We start from the raw sequence: 19,482 nt of genomic DNA, 5'->3' as shown, positions 1-19,482 counted from the left end.
ACATCACCTGATGAGTTCCTCTTCATCTAAACAGAAAAATGACGAGGTAACATCTCTACCGCAGACACCCACTACAGGCTGCGTACCCACGGCACAAGGCTGAGACCCCGGGCTCTGCCCCAGGCTGCCGCCTGGACAGCCTGCCCGCGAGGAGGCAGGAGGCAGAGCTGAGACTCAGAGGGGATGAAGGACCTCTCAGCTCAGCTCCAGCCGGCTCCCCAGAGCTGCTGCGGCTACGTTGTCCTGCCCGTCTCCATACACACACGCTGCCAGAATAGCCAGTGGGAGCCAGCAGAGTTACTGGGTCCCTAACACGCCTTAGGACCCAAATTCCCACCAATAAATAATTCTTTACTTTTGACTGCATTGACATGAAGAAAATGTCCACGCAGCTCTGCTCTGCCCCACACACCAAATACAAGCTGCTATTCTCCGATGCCCTTCCTCCGGCACCGTGAGGTGTACTCCGTATGCTCTGCTCACCCATGCCACTTGAGGAGGGGAGAGGCAGAATTATACGCTCGGTGATGTTCATTTTCATTACTTGAAATTCAGGATTTATTCAGACTTAATCTCTACATATACCCAGGTTGGTTAACACGAACACACCAATTTGAATTTCAGATTTATACAAAAAAGTCACTGTTTGGCAGTTAATTGGGTAATATGTGAACACTGCCGCAAATTGTTCTCTTTTGCAAGCAAAGGCAAATATACTATTCTATCCTGCTGGGAGGACACACACAAAAAGGATGCTGCTTTTTGAATAGCACGTTTCCAGAGATACTATTCAAGCAAATAAAAAAAAGGAGAAAAATCTATATTCTGTCTGCAGGGCCAGCTGAAAGGGCATCTGGAGAGGGAAACACAATGTAGCTATATATCACCGGTAGTTGTCAAGGTAACTGCAGGATTATGATTCCAGACTAAAAAATAATTGTATATATCTTCCAAGATAGCCGTCTTTAGCCAGCCATTTGAGAACATCTTAACTGGAGGAAGAGCCTGAGTGAGATTCTCAGGAGAACTGGTCACTACGTCAGCCTTGTAAGACATGCACCGGTTCTACACCAAATAAGCGCATTTTTTGACATCTCTCTCTACTATCTATAGCCTGTGGTTTCAAAGCATAAGGCCTTCATGGCACTGGAGATGCGCTTTGCCTTCTGCATTCAGAAACAAAATCTTGAAGGAAATCCCATTTAAAGACTTTACTTACCCTGGGACCAAAACAATTAATTTTGCATCATCTCAAAGCAAAAAAAACCCCACCAGATTGATGGAAAGTAAGCTCAGACTCACATGAAAGAAGTGTTTTCCAGGGGACATTTCCATTTTGTGGCAATTTTTAAACATAATCTTGTTTTAAACAAAATCTTTGCAAAATTCTCTTAAAAAAAAAAAAAGAAATTACTTTATAGCATACCTTCGCAAATCAACACAAAGCTTTGATTAGCAGCAGCTTATTAATTCAAGAAGATTTTAAGGTCTAGATTCTAAAACAAAGTTTGTCTTTGATAGTACAGTAGTTTGGGACATAAGAAACCCAGAACAAGTTGGGATGAAAAGCCTTTGATCTGGATTGACCTGAACACAAACTACCACATTTCGAGTTAATCCCTTCTACAGGCAGGAGCACTTTCCCTGCTTTATTTTCCAGTTATGAGTGCAAAAATGTTTCTCTCTCTCTCATCAATAAACACTCCCATCAAAACAGGCACATCTCTAGGAAATATTCTGACTTCATGCAAAATTGTTGCAATTAGGGCCATGGGATTTTTGCATGGACTGACTTCCAAGAATAAAATATAAGCTAGGAAAAAGCCTGCAAGATTTTAGGTTGGAAAATGAACTCTTCACAAACCTCCAGTTCAGAAGTCCCCAACTGCCATGACAAAGTTTTGAACAGGAGAAACTGCTTTTTTCCTTATATTATTTTTTCCTTTCCTCCCCTCCAGTATATATATCTCTTTTTTTTCCCCCTGATATGCTGTCAAATTCCTAAAGAGAAAAAAGTACAGACACCATACCATTAAATGAGATACATATTCTAGGAAGTTTAGTAGCTGTAAATTATTCAAAGAAAGCGCAAGTGTGTGAGCATAAGTGAGATTGGAGTAGAATGAGAGGAAACACAAAACTACAGCAAATCTTGCCCAGAGCCACGGAGATCTCTCTCCCACCACAGGCCCACACATTTTCCATGCTTGGGAGGTAAAACACTGTCAAGGATTATTTTTCAACTAGGTCAAACTAAATGTTGGAAAGATGTTTTGATTTATTTTGTCTCCTCAAATTACATCAGCTGTGAAAAGTTACTCCTTCCAAGCAGCCTGAAGTCAACAGTAATCTTGGTAAAAGAAGACAGTGGCGGACATGAAGACTAAATAAGGACTAAAACACAGCTGACTATTATCCTCGGGAAATTAATCAGATGCTGATAACAGTTCACATCACCTCATGCAGAAACATTGCCTTGATATGGCCACCTCACGGCCTAGACAGGTGCACTCTTCGCTGGGTAAAAAACTGGCTGGACGGCCGAGCCCAGAGAGTTGTGGTGAACGGAGTTAAATCCAGTTGGCGGCCGGTCATGAGCGGTGTTCCCCAGGGCTCAGTACTGGGGCCGGTCTTGTTCAATATCTTCATCAATGATCTGGACGAGGGGATCGAGTGCTCCCTCAGTCAGTTTGCAGACAACACCAAGTTGGGTGGGAGTGTTGATCTGCTGGAGGGTAGGAAGGCTCTGCAGAGGGACCTGGACAGGCTGGATCCATGGGCCGAGGCCAACTGTATGAGGTTCAACAAAGCCAAGTGCTGGGTCCTGCAGTTGGGTCACAACAACCCCATGCAACGCTACAGGCTTGGGGAAGAGTGGCTGGAAAGCTGGAAGGGACCTGGGGGTGCTGGTTGACAGCCGGCTGAACATGAGCCAGCAGTGTGCCCAGGTGGCCAAGAAGGCCAATGGCATCCTGGCCTGTATCAGAAATAGTGTGGCCAGCAGGAGTAGGGAGGTGATCGTGCCCCTGTACTCGGCACTGGTGAGGCCGCACCTCGAATCCTGTGTTCAGTTTTGGGCCCCTCACATTGAGGTGCTGGAGCGTGTCCAGAGAAGGGCAAGGAAGCTGGTGAAGAGCCTGGAGCACAAGTCTTATGAGGAGCGGCTGAGGGAACTGGGACTGTTTAGTCTGGAGAAGAGGAGGCTCAGGGGAGACCTTATCGTGCTCTACGGCTCCCTGAAAGGAGGTTGTAGTGAGGTGGGTGTTGGTCTCTTCTGCCAAGTAACAAGCGATAGGACAAGAGGAAATGGCCTCAAGTTGCGCCAAGGGAGGTTTAGATTGAACGTTAGGAGAAATTTCTTTACTGAAAGAGTGGTCAAGCTTTGGACCAGGCTGCCCAGGGAAGTGGGTGAGTCACCATCCCTGGAAGTATTTAAAAGACGTGTAGATGTGGCGCTTAGGGACATGGTTTAGTGGGCATGGTGGTGTTGGGTTGGCGGTTCGACTCAATGATCTTAGAGGTCTTTTCCAACCTTATAGATTCTATGATCCTATTCTATATAAAAGGAAAAATCCAAATCCAGACATGATTATTGGACATCTAATGATTCTCATGTTAGATGTTTTGCTTAATTCAAGAGTTTATCAGTCTCCTTAGGAGTATTTCTTTTTCTTCTTACAAGCATGATTTTCTAGCACCAATTACCAGAAAAGACTATAAAAAATGCTCTGGCATTACACGTTTCCTGCAAGCCTTTAAATAGGCTGAGAAGGGTTTCGAAGTGCACATGAGCATGCTAATTTCCATTCAGATTGTGAAAATGTGGCAGAGTTGTCATGCATCATGTAATCTTGAACACATTTTATTTGAAACTTAGATTTTAAAATTTAGATCTTAAAATAAAATATATTAGTCTGTGCCCTACACAGAAAAAAATAACAAGAAGGGCAAGCTGCTCCAGAGTTATGGGCATTATATGAGTTATTTCCTGGCCTTTTCACACAGATTATTACTCTCAGCATCAGTGTTCCTACACTCCTTCCCTCTGTTTCCACAGAAGGGTTTTTTTACCTGCACACATGCATTTTTTTCACACTGCTCCGAAGTTCTTCTCAAATACTCATTTCTTAAGACTGCATTATGGTTAAAATTATTGCTGTTCTTACCACTATCTGTGCCCAAGAGTCTTATTATGGGCACTGTATGAACACTGATACAATTCCCTGAAGACCCTGCAGTCCAGGAATCTGTGTATGTTACAGTATTTGTAGTCAGGGCTGGACAAACGAAGCAGACAGGGTTTCATGTAGTTTTGGCTGCTAAAATTTCATAGACTCACAGAATTACACGGTGGCTGAGGCTGGAAGGCAGCTCTGGAATTTGTCCAGTACCAGCCCCTGCTCAAGCAGGGCCACCTGGAGCCAGTTGCCGAGGACCGTGTCCAGGTGGCTTTTGAATATCTCCCAGGATGGAGACTCTACAAACTCTCTGGGCAACTGTGCCAATATCCAATAGCCCTTATGGTAAAAAAGAAAAAGAGTTTTCCTATTTTTAAATGGGATTTCTTGCATTTCAGTTTGTGCCCATTGCCTCTGGTCCTGTCACTGGGCAGCACTGGGAAGAGCCTGGCTCATAACTCATTTAAGAACTGGGACATCTATTCAGAGCTTTGATTCTTTGCCATTGAAAAATGGCCCTCGAAATACAAGCATGGACACACTAGTGTTGGCCCTTCAGAGGTGCAGAGGCTCCTCTCTGGCTGTGCTCCCTCTGGAGCCTCACCATACTGCTGCAAGGATGGAGCTGACAAGGAAAGACCAGCACTGCCCGCACGTTCCAGTAGACCACAGTCTGTTGGTTCACATGCAGCTCACATCTGGAAGGTTATGTGCACAGCCCGTAAGTGCTTCAAATATAGGCTCTGCTTTTCCCATGTTTACTTCAGGCCGCAAGTTCTCTGTGCTCCTGGCAGCTGGATCCCTAGCGCAGAAGCCCATGGCATTTGCCCAGAAAATATTCTACTTGTTACAAGCAAATTAACTTCTAAAGACCTACATGTAACCCACAGAAGCTAGGACTATATAAAGTAGATCTTGGAAGAGAGATATGAAAGCATTCCAGAGAGAAAACAAATTGCCTTTTTCTTGGCTTTGCCTTTCAGTATTCGCTGGCAATTTTCTCGAGAACAGACAAGATGTGGAAATAATTCACGCAACGTGCCTGCAACTACTGCTCGAGCCGGAAAAAATAATGGCATACTATGGGAGGTGTCAAAGCCAGCAGCACCTCTCTTCGGCCGCTGCTTGACATCATGGCTCTGCTGGTACATAAAAGAGGATCAAAATCCTGTAAAGGGGTGAAATAGGAGCTTTTTCAGGCCTTGCAGAGGCAATTTCATTTTGAAACTCCCTTTCTCCGCTTTGCCTTCAGTAGGGCAGCACAATCAGCAAAATCCTAACCTCGGAGCTCTGGTTCCATTAGTCACACAAAGCTTCGGTGATTTACAGTCAGAAAATCATTTCAAGAATCTGAAAGGACTTTGTTATTCTGCCTACAGCTACACCTGTGCACTTCTTTGTCTCTAAGTTTCAATTAGAAATAATTTAAATAAGAGAAAATCATGTTTCCTAGTGGCAGAGCCTATTAATGAAATATGTTTCACATTTCCAATGGAAATGGGAATTTAGGAAACTAACAGGCAGAGCTTGTGCCTGCATTATGAATACATTTTATATTTGAAAGACTTTATCTCCATCTCACCATCCAGATCTGCAGCTCATCTTCAGCTCCGTGAACCATATTCATATTGCTTTTAATGTCTGAATTGCCACCCTGTTAACATGACAACTCAAACTCTAAGGTGTCTTAAGAAACATAAAAAATAGGGGATTCTCTATTGTTTTAAATGTCTGTAAGCACTGAGGGGAAAAATCTTGTAACGTTGCACTGAAAGTCAAAAAGAGAACAAAAAAGACATGAGCAAGCAGGCTTAATGAATTTAACCACGTTTTTGCATCAAAGTATTATGTAAAACAAACAGAAAAGCAGGACAATTGATTTGCAAACTATTCACCTAAATGATTTTATCAGAGGGCTATGGAGATATATTTCTGTGGATTAAAATCTTCCCTGCTTAATACAGAGCAAAAAGTCACCAACTTTACCGGGTAAGGGACATAAGTGCTATGAGCACAGAGAAACTGTATTAGCCCCTGCATTACTTTCTTGGATTCTAGAAAGGGGTCTTCCGTCCCTTGAGCATGTGGAGAATCCCGTCCTTACAGACTTAGATTAAGTTTAACACATCCAATGTTTTTCAAGATTCACATATTTTCATATGGCTTGAATGTACTTGATATAACCATAGATGAGGCTAGGGAAGAAAAGAAATCCTCATGAGTAGGCAAGGTTCTTATACCCGTCATCAAGTGACAAAGCAGAAGAGCTCCACAGTTCCAAGCAGGGTCCTGCAAAGTGGCGTACTGTCAGATCGAGATTTCTTTACTCCTCACTCGCATCACCAACCTGTCTTTCAAGATGTCTTCATGAACCTGGCGTTCAGCTGTACAACTTTAACTGAGGGCAGTCCTTGACCTGCCAAAGCTAAGTATTGGAGATAATACACCAGCATGAAAAAAGAAACCACGTAGATGGAAACTGCACTGTTATTGCTAGGAGACTCTTTAAACCAATCCTACAGGTCTTTCAGCATCAGCAGTGGTAGAGAAAGGATATGCCAATGGCAGGATGTGGTAGAAGGGACAAAGTAGCCATGTCAGGTCTTGCCACAAGCTCAGGATGTTATGCTTTTGCACCTCAAAACTACAAAACTACACCACGAAAAGCAAATCTGACACAAGCAAGCATAAACTCACACATGCTTATGCACACTTATAGAAAATATGTCTCAACCACAAATATTTTCTACTATTTTTGACTGGTTGGATGATCATTTCCATAACAACGTCTTTGACATACCATATCAAAGAAAAAGTCCCGGGTGACATTTTTGCACGTTTTAACAAGGCATTGGTCTTTGCTGAAGTGGCTTACACAAGTCTAGTCCATGTGCTGGGAATACCACTATTGACTCTTGGGCAAAAACAAATCTAAAAGTTTGGGAATTTGGGAACTCTCAGCAGCTGGCTTTCTGTGGCCTGCAGGGAAAGGCAATAACAAACACTCTGGTACAGAGTGGAAGAACGTGGACTGTTCTGTTAAAATTGGTGCCTGACATACATCAAGCGTCAGTGGAGTAACCACCCATGAGTTATTCTGCAATTATGCTTGGTACCTATCAACTAAATTACCGCTTCTTCTTTCGGGTAAATTCTTCGATCTCAGATCTCTAATAACAAGGAAAATCTCATTGCTTATTAGCAGGTTATACTGCAAAAGGGAGCAAGAGACCTTGTCATCTCCCTATTCCCTGGCTGAGCCACATGTAGCACAAACATCCCAAGAGAAAGCTCTGGGAAAAAGCCAGGCTTGGCTCATTGAATGCACGCGAACTGCAGTGTTTTTAAGGCGATATCATTCCCCTACTGCTTGGCCCACGCTGTCTTGATGTGGGTCAGACTGTAAATGACACGATTTGGTTGCCACCGTGCTAACCTCTGCATTCCTCTGACTCCAAGGGAGAAAGTCTCTTCTTCCTTTCTCACCTGGCTTCAAATGGAAGTCTCATGAATGCTGTAGATTTAGTGTGTAGTTTTACAATTGTGGTTTTATTTGAATTGCCGCAAAAATGTTGGGTGAGATTAAACACAGGCTTCTCCTTTTGAAGAGGTCTGTGCTTAATATGACTTTTACACCCTGTTTTCTCACTAACTTTTAATTTTTCTCTCCTTTGAGTCTAGTTGCAACTCCAGCTCCTACACTGCAGTTGTGAGAGCCTTTCCTTGGTACTGTGCTAGGTGATATTTATGCATAAACTTTTGCTAATTGCTGATTCCATTGGCATTCATGAACCTACGCTGGAATGAATGAAGCTTTCATTCATGTTTATATATTAGTTTCCAACATTTGTATGTTTGCAATCATCAGGCTAAAACCAGCTTTCATTTGCAGAGATGTAAACTGAGGGTAACTCCTGAGAGTATTATGTACATGGAAAGATTTTTTCTAGTATCATTGGAAGTTGAGTTTATCACAGAAACTTCCTGATTCCATAACTCAATGTAGTTTATTCAGGATTGGTAACTACAGTTATGGCTACATTGACAAGCGGATTGGATCAATAGAAGTCAATCTCATAGAGCTCATTTTGTGTTTGGGACCTGATATAGGCACTTCTACAGGTCACTGGGACTCTTAGTTCAGATATGCTCTAAGTTTGCTCCCGTGCACTAATGCTCTGTTACTGCTGTAGCTCACCTCCCAGCTAGTTCTATCCAAAGAGAATCCTGCAGTGCCCTTCCTGATGCGAACCCACACCCAGCAAGCGGGCAACAGTTGAGCATTGCCTGAAAAGTGCTCTCCTGATCTAACTAACGAACGCACTAACACAGACACACCCTGTGCGTAAATTACAGAGACTTACACAATTAGAATATCTCTGTGGCAATCCCTAGCCATCAACAATTTTCCCAGCCGTATAATTGCTACTATTAACAACACAAGTTCCCAATTTAACAAATGGAAGCAAGATAAATGCCCACATCATTCTGGCTTCTCCCAGCTTTATGATTCAGAGCGTAGCAATCTGTTGCCCTTGGTCTTTTGGAAATAGTGCCCATGTGATAATTTTAATGACAATGCAGCACTACTTCTGGTCTCTTCTGGATATCTGAGGGCTTTGATTGCTTTACCATGAAGGAGGCTCTGGTGGTCAAGTGAATTGGGTCTATCATGGCCCGAGGACCTGTACCTTATTCTCTTCCACTCAGCTGCCCACCTGCTTCCTCACTCTTTACACTTAGCAATAGGTAACTCAACACAGAGACCCGAACCTGAGGAGGGCACTTAGACAGCCTGGAATCGACTGGGAGAAAAACCAAGGAGGTTTCTGTTGTAGCACCATGGGAGAGGATGGGTGGTATGAAGAGGTGATGTGATATATTGCATTAATTTTCTGTGTCCTTTAGCATTGCTGCCTTGTAGGGGAACAGCCGCAACTGCCTACCTCTCCAATACTCTACCATCTTTTGGCATTGGCTCTGGTTTGAACGCCTCCAGCATGGGAAATCAGGTTTCCTGCCTCTCTATTCGGAAATTTTATCAATCCTTTCTTCATGTTTTGCAGTGCTGCTGCAAAAAAGCATCACCTGTGTGCAGAGCCTTTTTATTATTATCCTTTATCCTCCTCTGAAACTGTTAACACATTACTGCTCGTCAGCTGCTTCATAGGAACCATTTATGTACATGTTTTGAATCTTACGTGTCGCTGAAGTAAACGTAAATTATGTCAAGTAAAACTGCTTACCCTTAGATAGCAGACAGAGCCCCAGACAGACAGTGGGCCAAGAAATAGGAGGATGGTATCGCCTTAAAAACACTATAATTACATGCATTCAACAAGCCTGGCCTTTTCCCAGAGCTATCTCTGGGGTCATTTGTACTATGTATGGCTCAGCCAGGCAACACGGAGAGGACAAGGTCTCTTGCTCTCTTTTGCTGTCTAACTGCTAACGAGCAAGGAGATTTTGCTTGTTATTAGAGATCTCAGATCTGCTTAGCAAACCGATGGCACTCACTCATACAGTTTGTCCATGGTAAAAGAAGGACAGCTATATTGCCCCAATTCTTGATAACGCTGGCTGCCCAGCAATACTGTTTTGAGTAGTTCTCCTTCAGGAAACCAATATTTCAGATAGGAACAGTTTCCATAAGCAGTTTTTTTCATATGGGCCACAGAAAATGCTTCAAAAAAAAAAAGGTCAAAATAACTGATAATGTTTTTTACACAGTGACTAAACAGATGTTGAATTGTAGCTTTTGAAAAGGGGATACATTCGCACAGCTTAGTCCTGTTCACAGTATCTGCACGCACATCCCATTACAAAGCGATATGCAAATTCATCAATAAGCAATAACACAGGATTGCTGCTCAGACTTGCACTCGTCCTTTGTACAGGATAATGCACTTGCAAATACAAATACCCCCTCAATCAGTAAGAAATTCTGAAAATGTGATGCTCTCCCAGTTTCTTTTTAGGCCAAATCTATCAGGACCTGAGATTACTAAAGTCTCAGTCATTATAATTACAATGAGGAACACCTTCAGTCAACTTTAGATACAATTTCAACTTCCTCAAACTGCCAGCTGTATCTTGACAACGTTTATGACTGAAGGTTAAAGCTTACCTCGTTCAGAAAAATCAAGAAAAACTGGGGTGCTAGAAAAGTCTGTGATCACACACATGTGAGAAAATAAGGCAGAACCTGGTTTATTCAGCTTCACGCAGGTCACGTGATGTAATTAATTCCAAATGGTTTTGGTCTCTGTACAGAAACTTCCAGCAAAAGATTTAAATTATGTGATAATTACCTTTTTCCTTTCATGATCCTTCTGACTATGCCTTAATTTATGATGCTTTTAACTAGCATACATGTATCCTGAGGCTACGATGGGTGCACATTTATTTAAGTCAAAAGATAAATCTTAATGAAAGGTTTTTTTAACACAATAATTAACGTATTTTGATCGTCATAACAGTAATTATTAGAGGCACAAAAACAGAATCAGATCTCAGCAGAAGCCATGAAGATCCTAAATAGGGTGGAGTACCAGCACTGCCCTATTATTTTGCCAAGAAATGATACATCAAAGTGGCAGCAGTGAATCATCATACACTGCTAAGAACTACACCCAGTGAATCCAAGAGATGGAAATATTACATGCACTAACCTCCATCATAAGTTGCAAATTATAATCACACAGCAGATAGGGCGCAATATGCCTTTTCTCATAGTTATCAAGCTATGCTCTCCTTATGCCTCCCCCAACACGACTGCTCATCATATTAAACAAGGAAACCGGAAGAACCACAAAAACATAGGAATTTTGGCTTGATATTAAAGGTCCATCTATTTTTAAGAATGCAATTCTATTTTGAGAAGGATTATAAGCTCTCACCACATGTCAGATAACACAATTGGGCAGCCCTCTTCTCTTACAAACCTCTTTAAAAAAAAAAAAAGACCTTTTTTATGGGATTATACACCCCATGAGAGGCAAGGCCAGCAATGAAAAAGAGCACACCCGCTCTTACCTGCTGTCATCCTCCCCTTAGTAGAAATTACTAGTATTCTGATTTTCTGCCCAGCTATTAAATCAATGGGCCCATACACACACGCTGGCAAGCTGTAACTTGCAGCCAGCCCTTTTGCAATGACACAGTGACACATAAAGAAGTCAAACAAAACTGAAAGCATTTAAAAAAAACGTTCTACTCATTTTTCTCCTGTGTCAGATGTACTTTAAGAATTAGTTTCCCCAAACTAAAAAAGTTTAACAATATACAAGGGGACCTTATATAAAAGAAGATGCCAGCAAAAAGACAGGAATAAAGAGTTCCTTGAAGAAAAGGATATAGTATGGTACCTTTTCCAGCCAAAGTTTCTTCTTGTATTTTCCTCGCCGCTTCTTGGCCCTCACTCTCACTGTTTCCAGCTGTCACAATACAGAAAATGGAAAATTAGCGATGCAATCAACTTAAGGACAGTGAATATAAGCATGCCACTATGAAGGGCTAACCACAGTGTAAAGCCAGTGTGAATTTTTAGGTGAAAAGGCGTGATTCGTTACTGTCAGGCAGCAGAGGTTTTCGAAGAGGGCTGCATAAAGGCACCGCTGTTCACAGGAGTTCTGCCTGTTTATCTCATTTATTCATACAAGACAGGACCATCTGCTGGCTGGACCAGCAGAATTGAGATGTGAATCTGTGAGCCAACTGAATTACATCACATCCAGATTCTACAAAAGCTTCACTATAGGTTAGAGCGGACCTCCCCTCGCTCTTTTTCCAAAATGAAGACTTCCACAGTTGGAGGAGAGGCCCCACTACCCTGGCCCAAATGCTCAGGAAAAGTTTTACTAGTGCTAACATAAAATGTGATTAAGCATCAGATAAATGCCTTTTGTGCCATTCAGCTTAGGTGGACAGTTAATAATTGTCTGACATTTGTTTGGCAATTTTTTTATAATAACTTATATGAAAGGAAAAAACACAAGCACAAGTAAAATATTGCACTTGGTAGTACAAGTTAAATTTTTTAAATTAAGTTTAACATTCCATTTATCCACCCACAAACATTTTCCATAGCATGACACATCAAAATACCTATTGTTTATTATCTAAATTGGATATAAATACTGATATCTCTTATGAACTTCATGAAGTTGCCACCTTCTTTTCCTGATTATATAAAACTCTGCCTTGGTTTCTATACGGGCTTTATCTTGTGCCCCTCTACAAGTGTCCTGTCCTCTCATTCACTTGTTAGCTATGCGGCAGAAATTTCAGGTTTTCCACTTTTTTCTCACTTTTTTTTAGTAATAGTGAATCAGCTCTATCAAAGACAAGGAAAGAATCACAGGGTCACAGAATAAGTTGAAGTTCGAAGGGAGCTCAGGAGGTCATCTGCTTCCATCTCCTGCTCACATTAGTTGGTACGTGCTTGTATTTACCTAAAGATGTTAGAACATGATTTATAGTGCTATTAAACTGGATTCATTTGATCTCACAGAGAATGTGTTCAAACAGTGGGAGTAAGCCCTCTGAGATAGATCATGTGTCATCCATCGGCTGCGCGAGCTGAAGGCTCAGAGCACTGAATGGAGATTTTTGGGACAACATGACGACTTTGAGGAGGTAGGCTAATGCATTCTTTTGAGGGCGGAGTTTTTGCTGTGCTTCTGCAGTAAAAACAGTGATTTGCAACACATCTTTGTTTTCATGATATGCAAGAAGACTCAATATTTACATAAATGTAGGCAAAATAAAGACATTTAGCATTCCAGTTACTGGAGGGAAAATAATTCTCACATAAAACCTAGAGTCATACTGGTCTATAACTGTTCTCGATAAATTCCATTAACTATGGAATTATATTGCTCAGACAGACCAAGAAAGAAAAAAAAGAAGAAAAAAAAAACAAAGCAGACATTTGCAGTATTTTCTTCTTGCTGTTGTTTTTTTTCCCCTTTAAAACCATCCAGCCTTGTACAGAACAGAAACATTCAGCTTGATGGTAATTTCCAGATACAGATGCAGCATCAACAAACAAACCCACCAGTGAAACTGCCATTTCTGGGGAAATCTGTGCGCAGAGGTTATGGGCAAGGGATCACTTTTCCTCACTCTTTCACCTCAAGTGATGTACTAGAGTAAGATTCCAAACTCAGTGTGTTATTACGCCAGATAGAGTTAGGCTAGAAACAAAAATACTTTAGTGCCAATTCTGTGAAGGTCTTATTGATTCCTCTTTCGTTCAGCACTCCTCACGCAGAGAACAGCCTTATTAAAGCCTCCAGTGCCTTGATTTAACTCTCAGTACGTTCACTTAATTTGTTCTTTTAAAAGAGCTTGTGTTCACAACAAATTTTAATTTGCTTTATTTTGCTGTTATATAAATGGTTATTCATTAAAGCGCAGTGCCTTCCAAATGAGCTCATTTTATTCATATTTGCATATTTTTCACGCTAGACCACTGGGAAAAAATAATTATTTTGCTCAACAGTCACTTCAGATGTCTGTTTCCAGCCTGATTCAACAGAGAGTTTGAAAACCAGATTCTGGAGGCTGGAGTATCGCAAAATGGAAATAGCATCAGTGAAAGCTGCTACTGTAATAGAGGCTTTTGAAATACTTTTTTCAAAGAAAGTCCTGTAAGAAAGAATAAAGACATTGAACAAATGACCAAAATCCTTACAAAAAGTTCAGAGACACATATATCAGAAAGGTACCATAAGACTGGGAGAGTAATCTACGCCTCTGATTTGCTTAAGGAGATCAGCATCCCCTTGATGAGGATGGGTGGGAGAGGAAAGGGACATTGCACTGTTGTACTGCTTCTCTTCTAGTCCATCTTTCTGGGATCCTCTAAGCAAAGTGAGTGGTAGGCATGGAAAAGAACAACCTCCTACGTTAATTATTTGAAATTCACAAAATACTTTTTAAGTCACCAAGCTAACACAATCAGCTTTAGGTTGGGCAAAATCAAAAATAATTTGTATATCTTCTTGATGAAGATGGGTCACTAAAGGGCACAACCTTCAAGCGTACTGAACAGGAGTACAGCGCTCTGAACTAAGGAGGGGGACAGTTTACTATACAAGGGTCAAATTCTTACCACCATCAGCTAGTTTAGATCCTCAGTAGCATATTTGTAGCGATTCTTTTAAAAACATTGTGATACACAGGAGAATCCTCTGGCTGGACTTTTTGCCAATGATTCACCATAATTTTCATACGTTTGATATGCCAGAATTTATCCATTTTAAGCGCTATAGCATCTGTAGCATAAGATCTGCCTACTCTGGATTCAAGTTTTGGAGAGAAGGCTAAGAAAGGGAAGACAGAGCATGATTTTTATGCAGTGAGGGAATGTGAATAAAAGCTTTGAGAAAAAGGGATTCAATCTTTTGAGAGCTTAGATCATCAAAGTACCCAAAACCGTAATAACCTTGCTTTTCATGCTAATTTAAGGTGTCTATTGGGAGCTCAAAATAGATATAGTTGTCTCAAGAACTGTTTATGCAAGCTATTCAATGCCCTATCTGATGTTTTTCTTCTACTTAGTCCCCACAGAATAGTGAAAAATTCAGGTGAGACTGATTCAATAACAACGCTGACTACAATCAATTCTGAAAATAAAACTAATAACATAAAAATAAATTCAAGACTGAATTGGTGCACCTGTATAAAATAAGATGTCATTTTAATGGCGTGAAAAATTCTAATTCTTAGTAAAATACTGAAACTCATGTTGAAAAAAAAAGATGGAAAATAGATTTAAATACAACTTTTAGTCAAAAAAAATTGACTCTCCTCTTCAACATTCATCTACACAAACGCCACAAGTCAAAGCATGTTGATCTAAAGCCACCACAGAAGGACATAGAAAAAGTCTTATCAGCAGCTACAGGCTTTGGATCTTACCCTAAAGGTCAGGCTCTGCGATATTAATCACTCAAGTAGATCCTAACTCTGAAAGTTATTTCAGGGATTTCAATAGAATTATTAGAATTAGAGGATTGCTCAGCCTGAATAAGGATGGCAAAAACACAGCCTGTAGAAAGCCAGCATGGCACAATATCGCTAGTTAAGGGGTCCTGATACATCTATTTGTATTCTTTATACAATATTTTTAATTTCTTTGAATGTGAAAATCTCTCCAAAAGAATAATTGCTACTCACGCTCATAATTTATGTACAAAATGATCCTGATAAAAAAGCAAGATCTTTTCCAATTGTTTTTTTGCAGAAATAGGAATTTACAATCTTGACGTTTCCAGGGAACGTACTGCAGGGCATTATAAAGAAATTTAAAATAGTCTATGAACAACGATACAGCCCATAAAGCTTAAAGTTGCCTGGAGAGAATAAACCCACGAATTTGAAAAGCCCTCACCGAAGTTAGCAGGGGGAAACTTTCCCGACTTTCAGCAAGATAACACAAAAACGAAACACAAAAACTTTTTGAGATGAACACCGAGAAGATGCAAACCACCCAGGATGTGGTGGTCCAGAGAAACACCCGACCCCTCCAGCCTGGAGCCCGAGAGCCACCCTGTGCACTCAGCCTGCGATAAACCCCGCTGCGGCAAACCCAGGAGGGGAGGCAGGGGCGAGCTGCCCGGCAGCAGGGCAGCCGTGCCAGCACATCGCCTCCCAGCCCTCCCCACACACCCCAGCCTCTGGCAATGCGACCCCCTCATTCACCAGTGCCTGGGGAACCTGCCTACCTGGGATAAACGCTCATCCCTTGTCTTATTTAGCCGTAATTGCATATCAGTTAAGCCCTGAAACGATGAACAACCTTCCAGGGTTTGCAGCCTGCCCCATGGCCCTCCTCACTCCCTCCTGATCACTTCAAGTAACCCAAGTTTAGAAGCGGTGCCCATAAACTCTAATGCATCTGTGTATTACCAGGAGAAGCTTGGTGGTACGGTAATAAATTCTGTATAAATGTATACCATCTGATTAAGGAGTTGCAGAGGGTGACGGTTAGGTGTCTTCGTGCAGAATATAAAAAAGATTCCAATTGGAAATTTGAATTAAGGTGCCTCCTCAGAGTAGCATAATCCTCATTATGACTGAAGGGGAACTGATTTCATTGGAGCGCCAGCCTGAAGACAGGGCTTGCAAGGGCACTCAAAACCTCAAGAGAAAAACAAAGTCCTATCAGCTGGTGTTATGAGGATTATGATTTTGTGAGTGTACATGGCACTGCACAACAAATAGTATGTGCCTAAGAGAGAGGAATGAGTGGCCCCAAAAAGCTCTGAGGGTGAGAAATTTTAACTCAGTACAATATGAGTGTTTTTTAAAGAAATTGATAATGTCTTCAATAAGAAGAAAATGAATCTTGTTTAGGAAAAAGGAATATAGATCTTGGGTCTCACCCATAAAACTTCCAAGTCATGAATTTGTTATTCAATAAAGCCAGCTATAAAGATGTGACCTGGTATAAAAAAAACATTGAGAAAGTGATACAGAGCTTCCTTATATCTAAAGGTACCACACATCCTTTGTCATTCAGTTCATCATACAGCAGTCACAATTAAATACATGCCTTTTTGACATGAAAGGCAAAAATACCATTGTAACTGTTCCTTCGAGAAAAGAAGCAAAACTGAGTATGGAAGAGGAGGAGGATGTCGATTTGCAGAGGGAAAAGAAATCATCATTCTTGCCCTAAGTTTCAGCAACCCAGCTGTTCCAATGAGAAGTTAAGAATGAACCTGTTTATCAAACCAAAGACACATCAAGACAAGGGCCCTGTTTCCAACAATAACCCATAACAGGTGCTTACGGAAAAAGTATAAGTGACAGCATTAAGTATAGGAGTGATGTTTTCTGATACACCCTCCCAGTAGCAAGAAGTTTCAGAGATTTCCTGAATCAAAGGTCACACTTAGCCTCTCAATGAACCTACCTCCACTACTTCATCTAATTGCACTTTCAATTCATTCAAGTGCTTGGCCGCCAAAGGGTTCTGGGACAAGAAGCTCTGTGATTTAGTGACATGCTTAATTACATTAAAAAGGTGGTGCTTCGGTGGTGGTGGTTTTTTTTATTTTGTTGATGTTCTCTACTTTGTGTACAATAAGACAGAGAATAACCACTTCTCATTCACTTTCTCTATACCATTCATAATTGCATGACATCACACCTCAGTCAGCTGTTTGCAAGTGGAAGAACCTTTGTTTATTCGCACAAAGCCATCCCATCCTCCTCACCATCCCTCTCTCATTTTTTCCAGTTTTACCAGACTCCTTTTGAGTATTCACAACAGGATGAACCAATGATTTCCACAAAGGAAGAGGGACACTTCCTGTCCTGTTTTCATCTTCTTTCTTGTAAGTAATAAGATTTTATTTGCCTTTTTGACTGACATTGAATATTGAAGATGTTCTGCAGAGAGCTTTCAACAGTAAATCACTACTTTTTTTTTTTTCTGAGTGGTAGTAGTTAATTTAGATCCTGTTCTTGTAAATATATAGGTATGGGTTTTTTCCTCATATGCAGTATTTGCATTTACTGACACTCAGTATTTATCCATTCCTTCATAAGCCAGTCATTCAATATTGTGAGATTCTTCCCTCTTCTTCACGGTAGTTAAGATTTCACAGGATCACAGGATGGCTGAGGCTGGAAGGCACCTCAGGAAACCATCCAGTCCCACCCCCTGCTACAGCTGGTTGCCCAGGACCATGCCTGGTCAGGTTTTGAGTATCTCCAAAGATGGAGACCCTACAAGCCCTCTGGGCAGCCTGTTTGACCACCCTCAATGTAAAAAAGTTATGCTTAAATGGAATTTCCCACTTTTTGGTTTGTGCCCATTGCCTCTTGTCCTGTCATAGGCCCCACTGAGCAGACCCTGGCTCCATCTTCTTTCCTGTCCCCATCAGGTATTTATACACATGGAAAAGGTCCCCCTGAGCCTTCTCCTCTCCAGGCTGAACAGTCCCAGCTCTCTCAGCCTCTCCTTGTATGTCAGATGCTCAAATCCCTTAATTATCAATAGTCAAATCAATTTCACTGTTGTAAACACATTTGTTCAGCCTTTTTTCTGTATCTATCTTTTATAAATGTACTGAACATATGCCTATGGGATCAGGAGTCCCTTTGCTCCATCCCAAAGCTGACAAATAATTCTTAAATGTTGTTTTCTGACTCCTAATCAGTTACTAATCTACAAGAGATCTTTCTCTTATCTCACGACAAGCTAGCCACGAACCTTGCCAAAAGCTTTTGAAAATCAAGATTAAATTAATTCACACGGTTGTTGAATTCTTCAAAGCATTTAATAAATGCTTAAAGAATAAATTAAATAAACATCTAGAAAAACTGCACTAACTCTTCCAAAATTTATCATCACATATTTAACTCTGTGTTTTTTACAATGTCTGACATTTTTTTCAACATAAAAATCACACTCACTGGATTATGCACATCATCCTCCCCAAAACTGTCCAACAGTCACATTTGTCCACCTCACACTTCTATACTAAAGTTGATTTAAGGTCCTATGCAGAAGATACTAGTTCAGAAATACTTTTAAGCTATTGAGGGATTTTGCTTTTAATCACAGCAGCTTGTTTTAGAGTGTTTTAATTTATTTTCTGATGGGTGGTACTGTATTTATACTGAGTTTGTAATAATCTCCATACTATTCATAAGCACTGCATCTTTTTAGCTGTTCATTTTACATACTTCTTTTAGAAAAGAGAGTGAACAGTGGTTGCCTGTCACAGACCACATTTTCAGACTGAAGACTCCAAGCCCACTTGGTTGTTCCTCATACGGATACTTCTCCATACCTGTGGTAAGTTTTTTTCCTCTAAACCATTTCAATTTCTATGCTATACTTTTTGAAATGTACAGACCAGAACTCAACACAGCATTTAAGGTGCTGGCACATGAAGGATTTATGCAGTGACAAACTCATGCTGTCTGTTTTGTTTGTTCTTTTCTAACAATTTCTAATATTTGCTTTGTTTTTTGCAAGCTATTGAGTTTTCATAGAACCGTCTATAAAGTCCCAAGATCTTCCTCCAAAGTGATGATGGTCAACACAGAACCCATCATTTCTTTTTCTGGAGTTAAGATTTTTCTCGATGTCCCCCATTTTTCCTCATGTTCATCACTCCGTATTGTTTCACATTGAATTGCACATGCCTTTTAACACTCAGCTTCTTATGGCCTTCCTGCAATTCTTCACACACGTCCTTGTCTTTATTACCCTGAATAATCTAACACAGTTTGAAAGACTTGTCACTTCACTATTTGCTCCTCCTCTAAAATTATACGC

General features: G+C 40.9%; 1 protein-coding gene across 2 annotated transcripts in view; it reads right to left on the bottom strand.

The window, feature by feature from the left end:
- DHRSX (dehydrogenase/reductase X-linked) overlaps nt 1-19,482 on the bottom strand; it is a 168,522-nt gene that overhangs the window by 106,578 nt on the left and 42,462 nt on the right. For both annotated transcript variants that reach the window (XM_075133966.1, XM_075133975.1), the window contains one exon: nt 11,546-11,614. In XM_075133966.1, coding sequence (XP_074990067.1) covers nt 11,546-11,614 — 69 coding nt within the window. The remainder of the gene's footprint in view (nt 1-11,545; nt 11,615-19,482) is intronic.

Source organism: Calonectris borealis, chromosome 1, assembly GCF_964195595.1.
Source record: "Calonectris borealis chromosome 1, bCalBor7.hap1.2, whole genome shotgun sequence".
Classification (NCBI taxonomy): Eukaryota; Metazoa; Chordata; class Aves; order Procellariiformes; family Procellariidae; genus Calonectris; species Calonectris borealis.
This window is presented reverse-complemented; position numbering and strand designations above follow the sequence as displayed.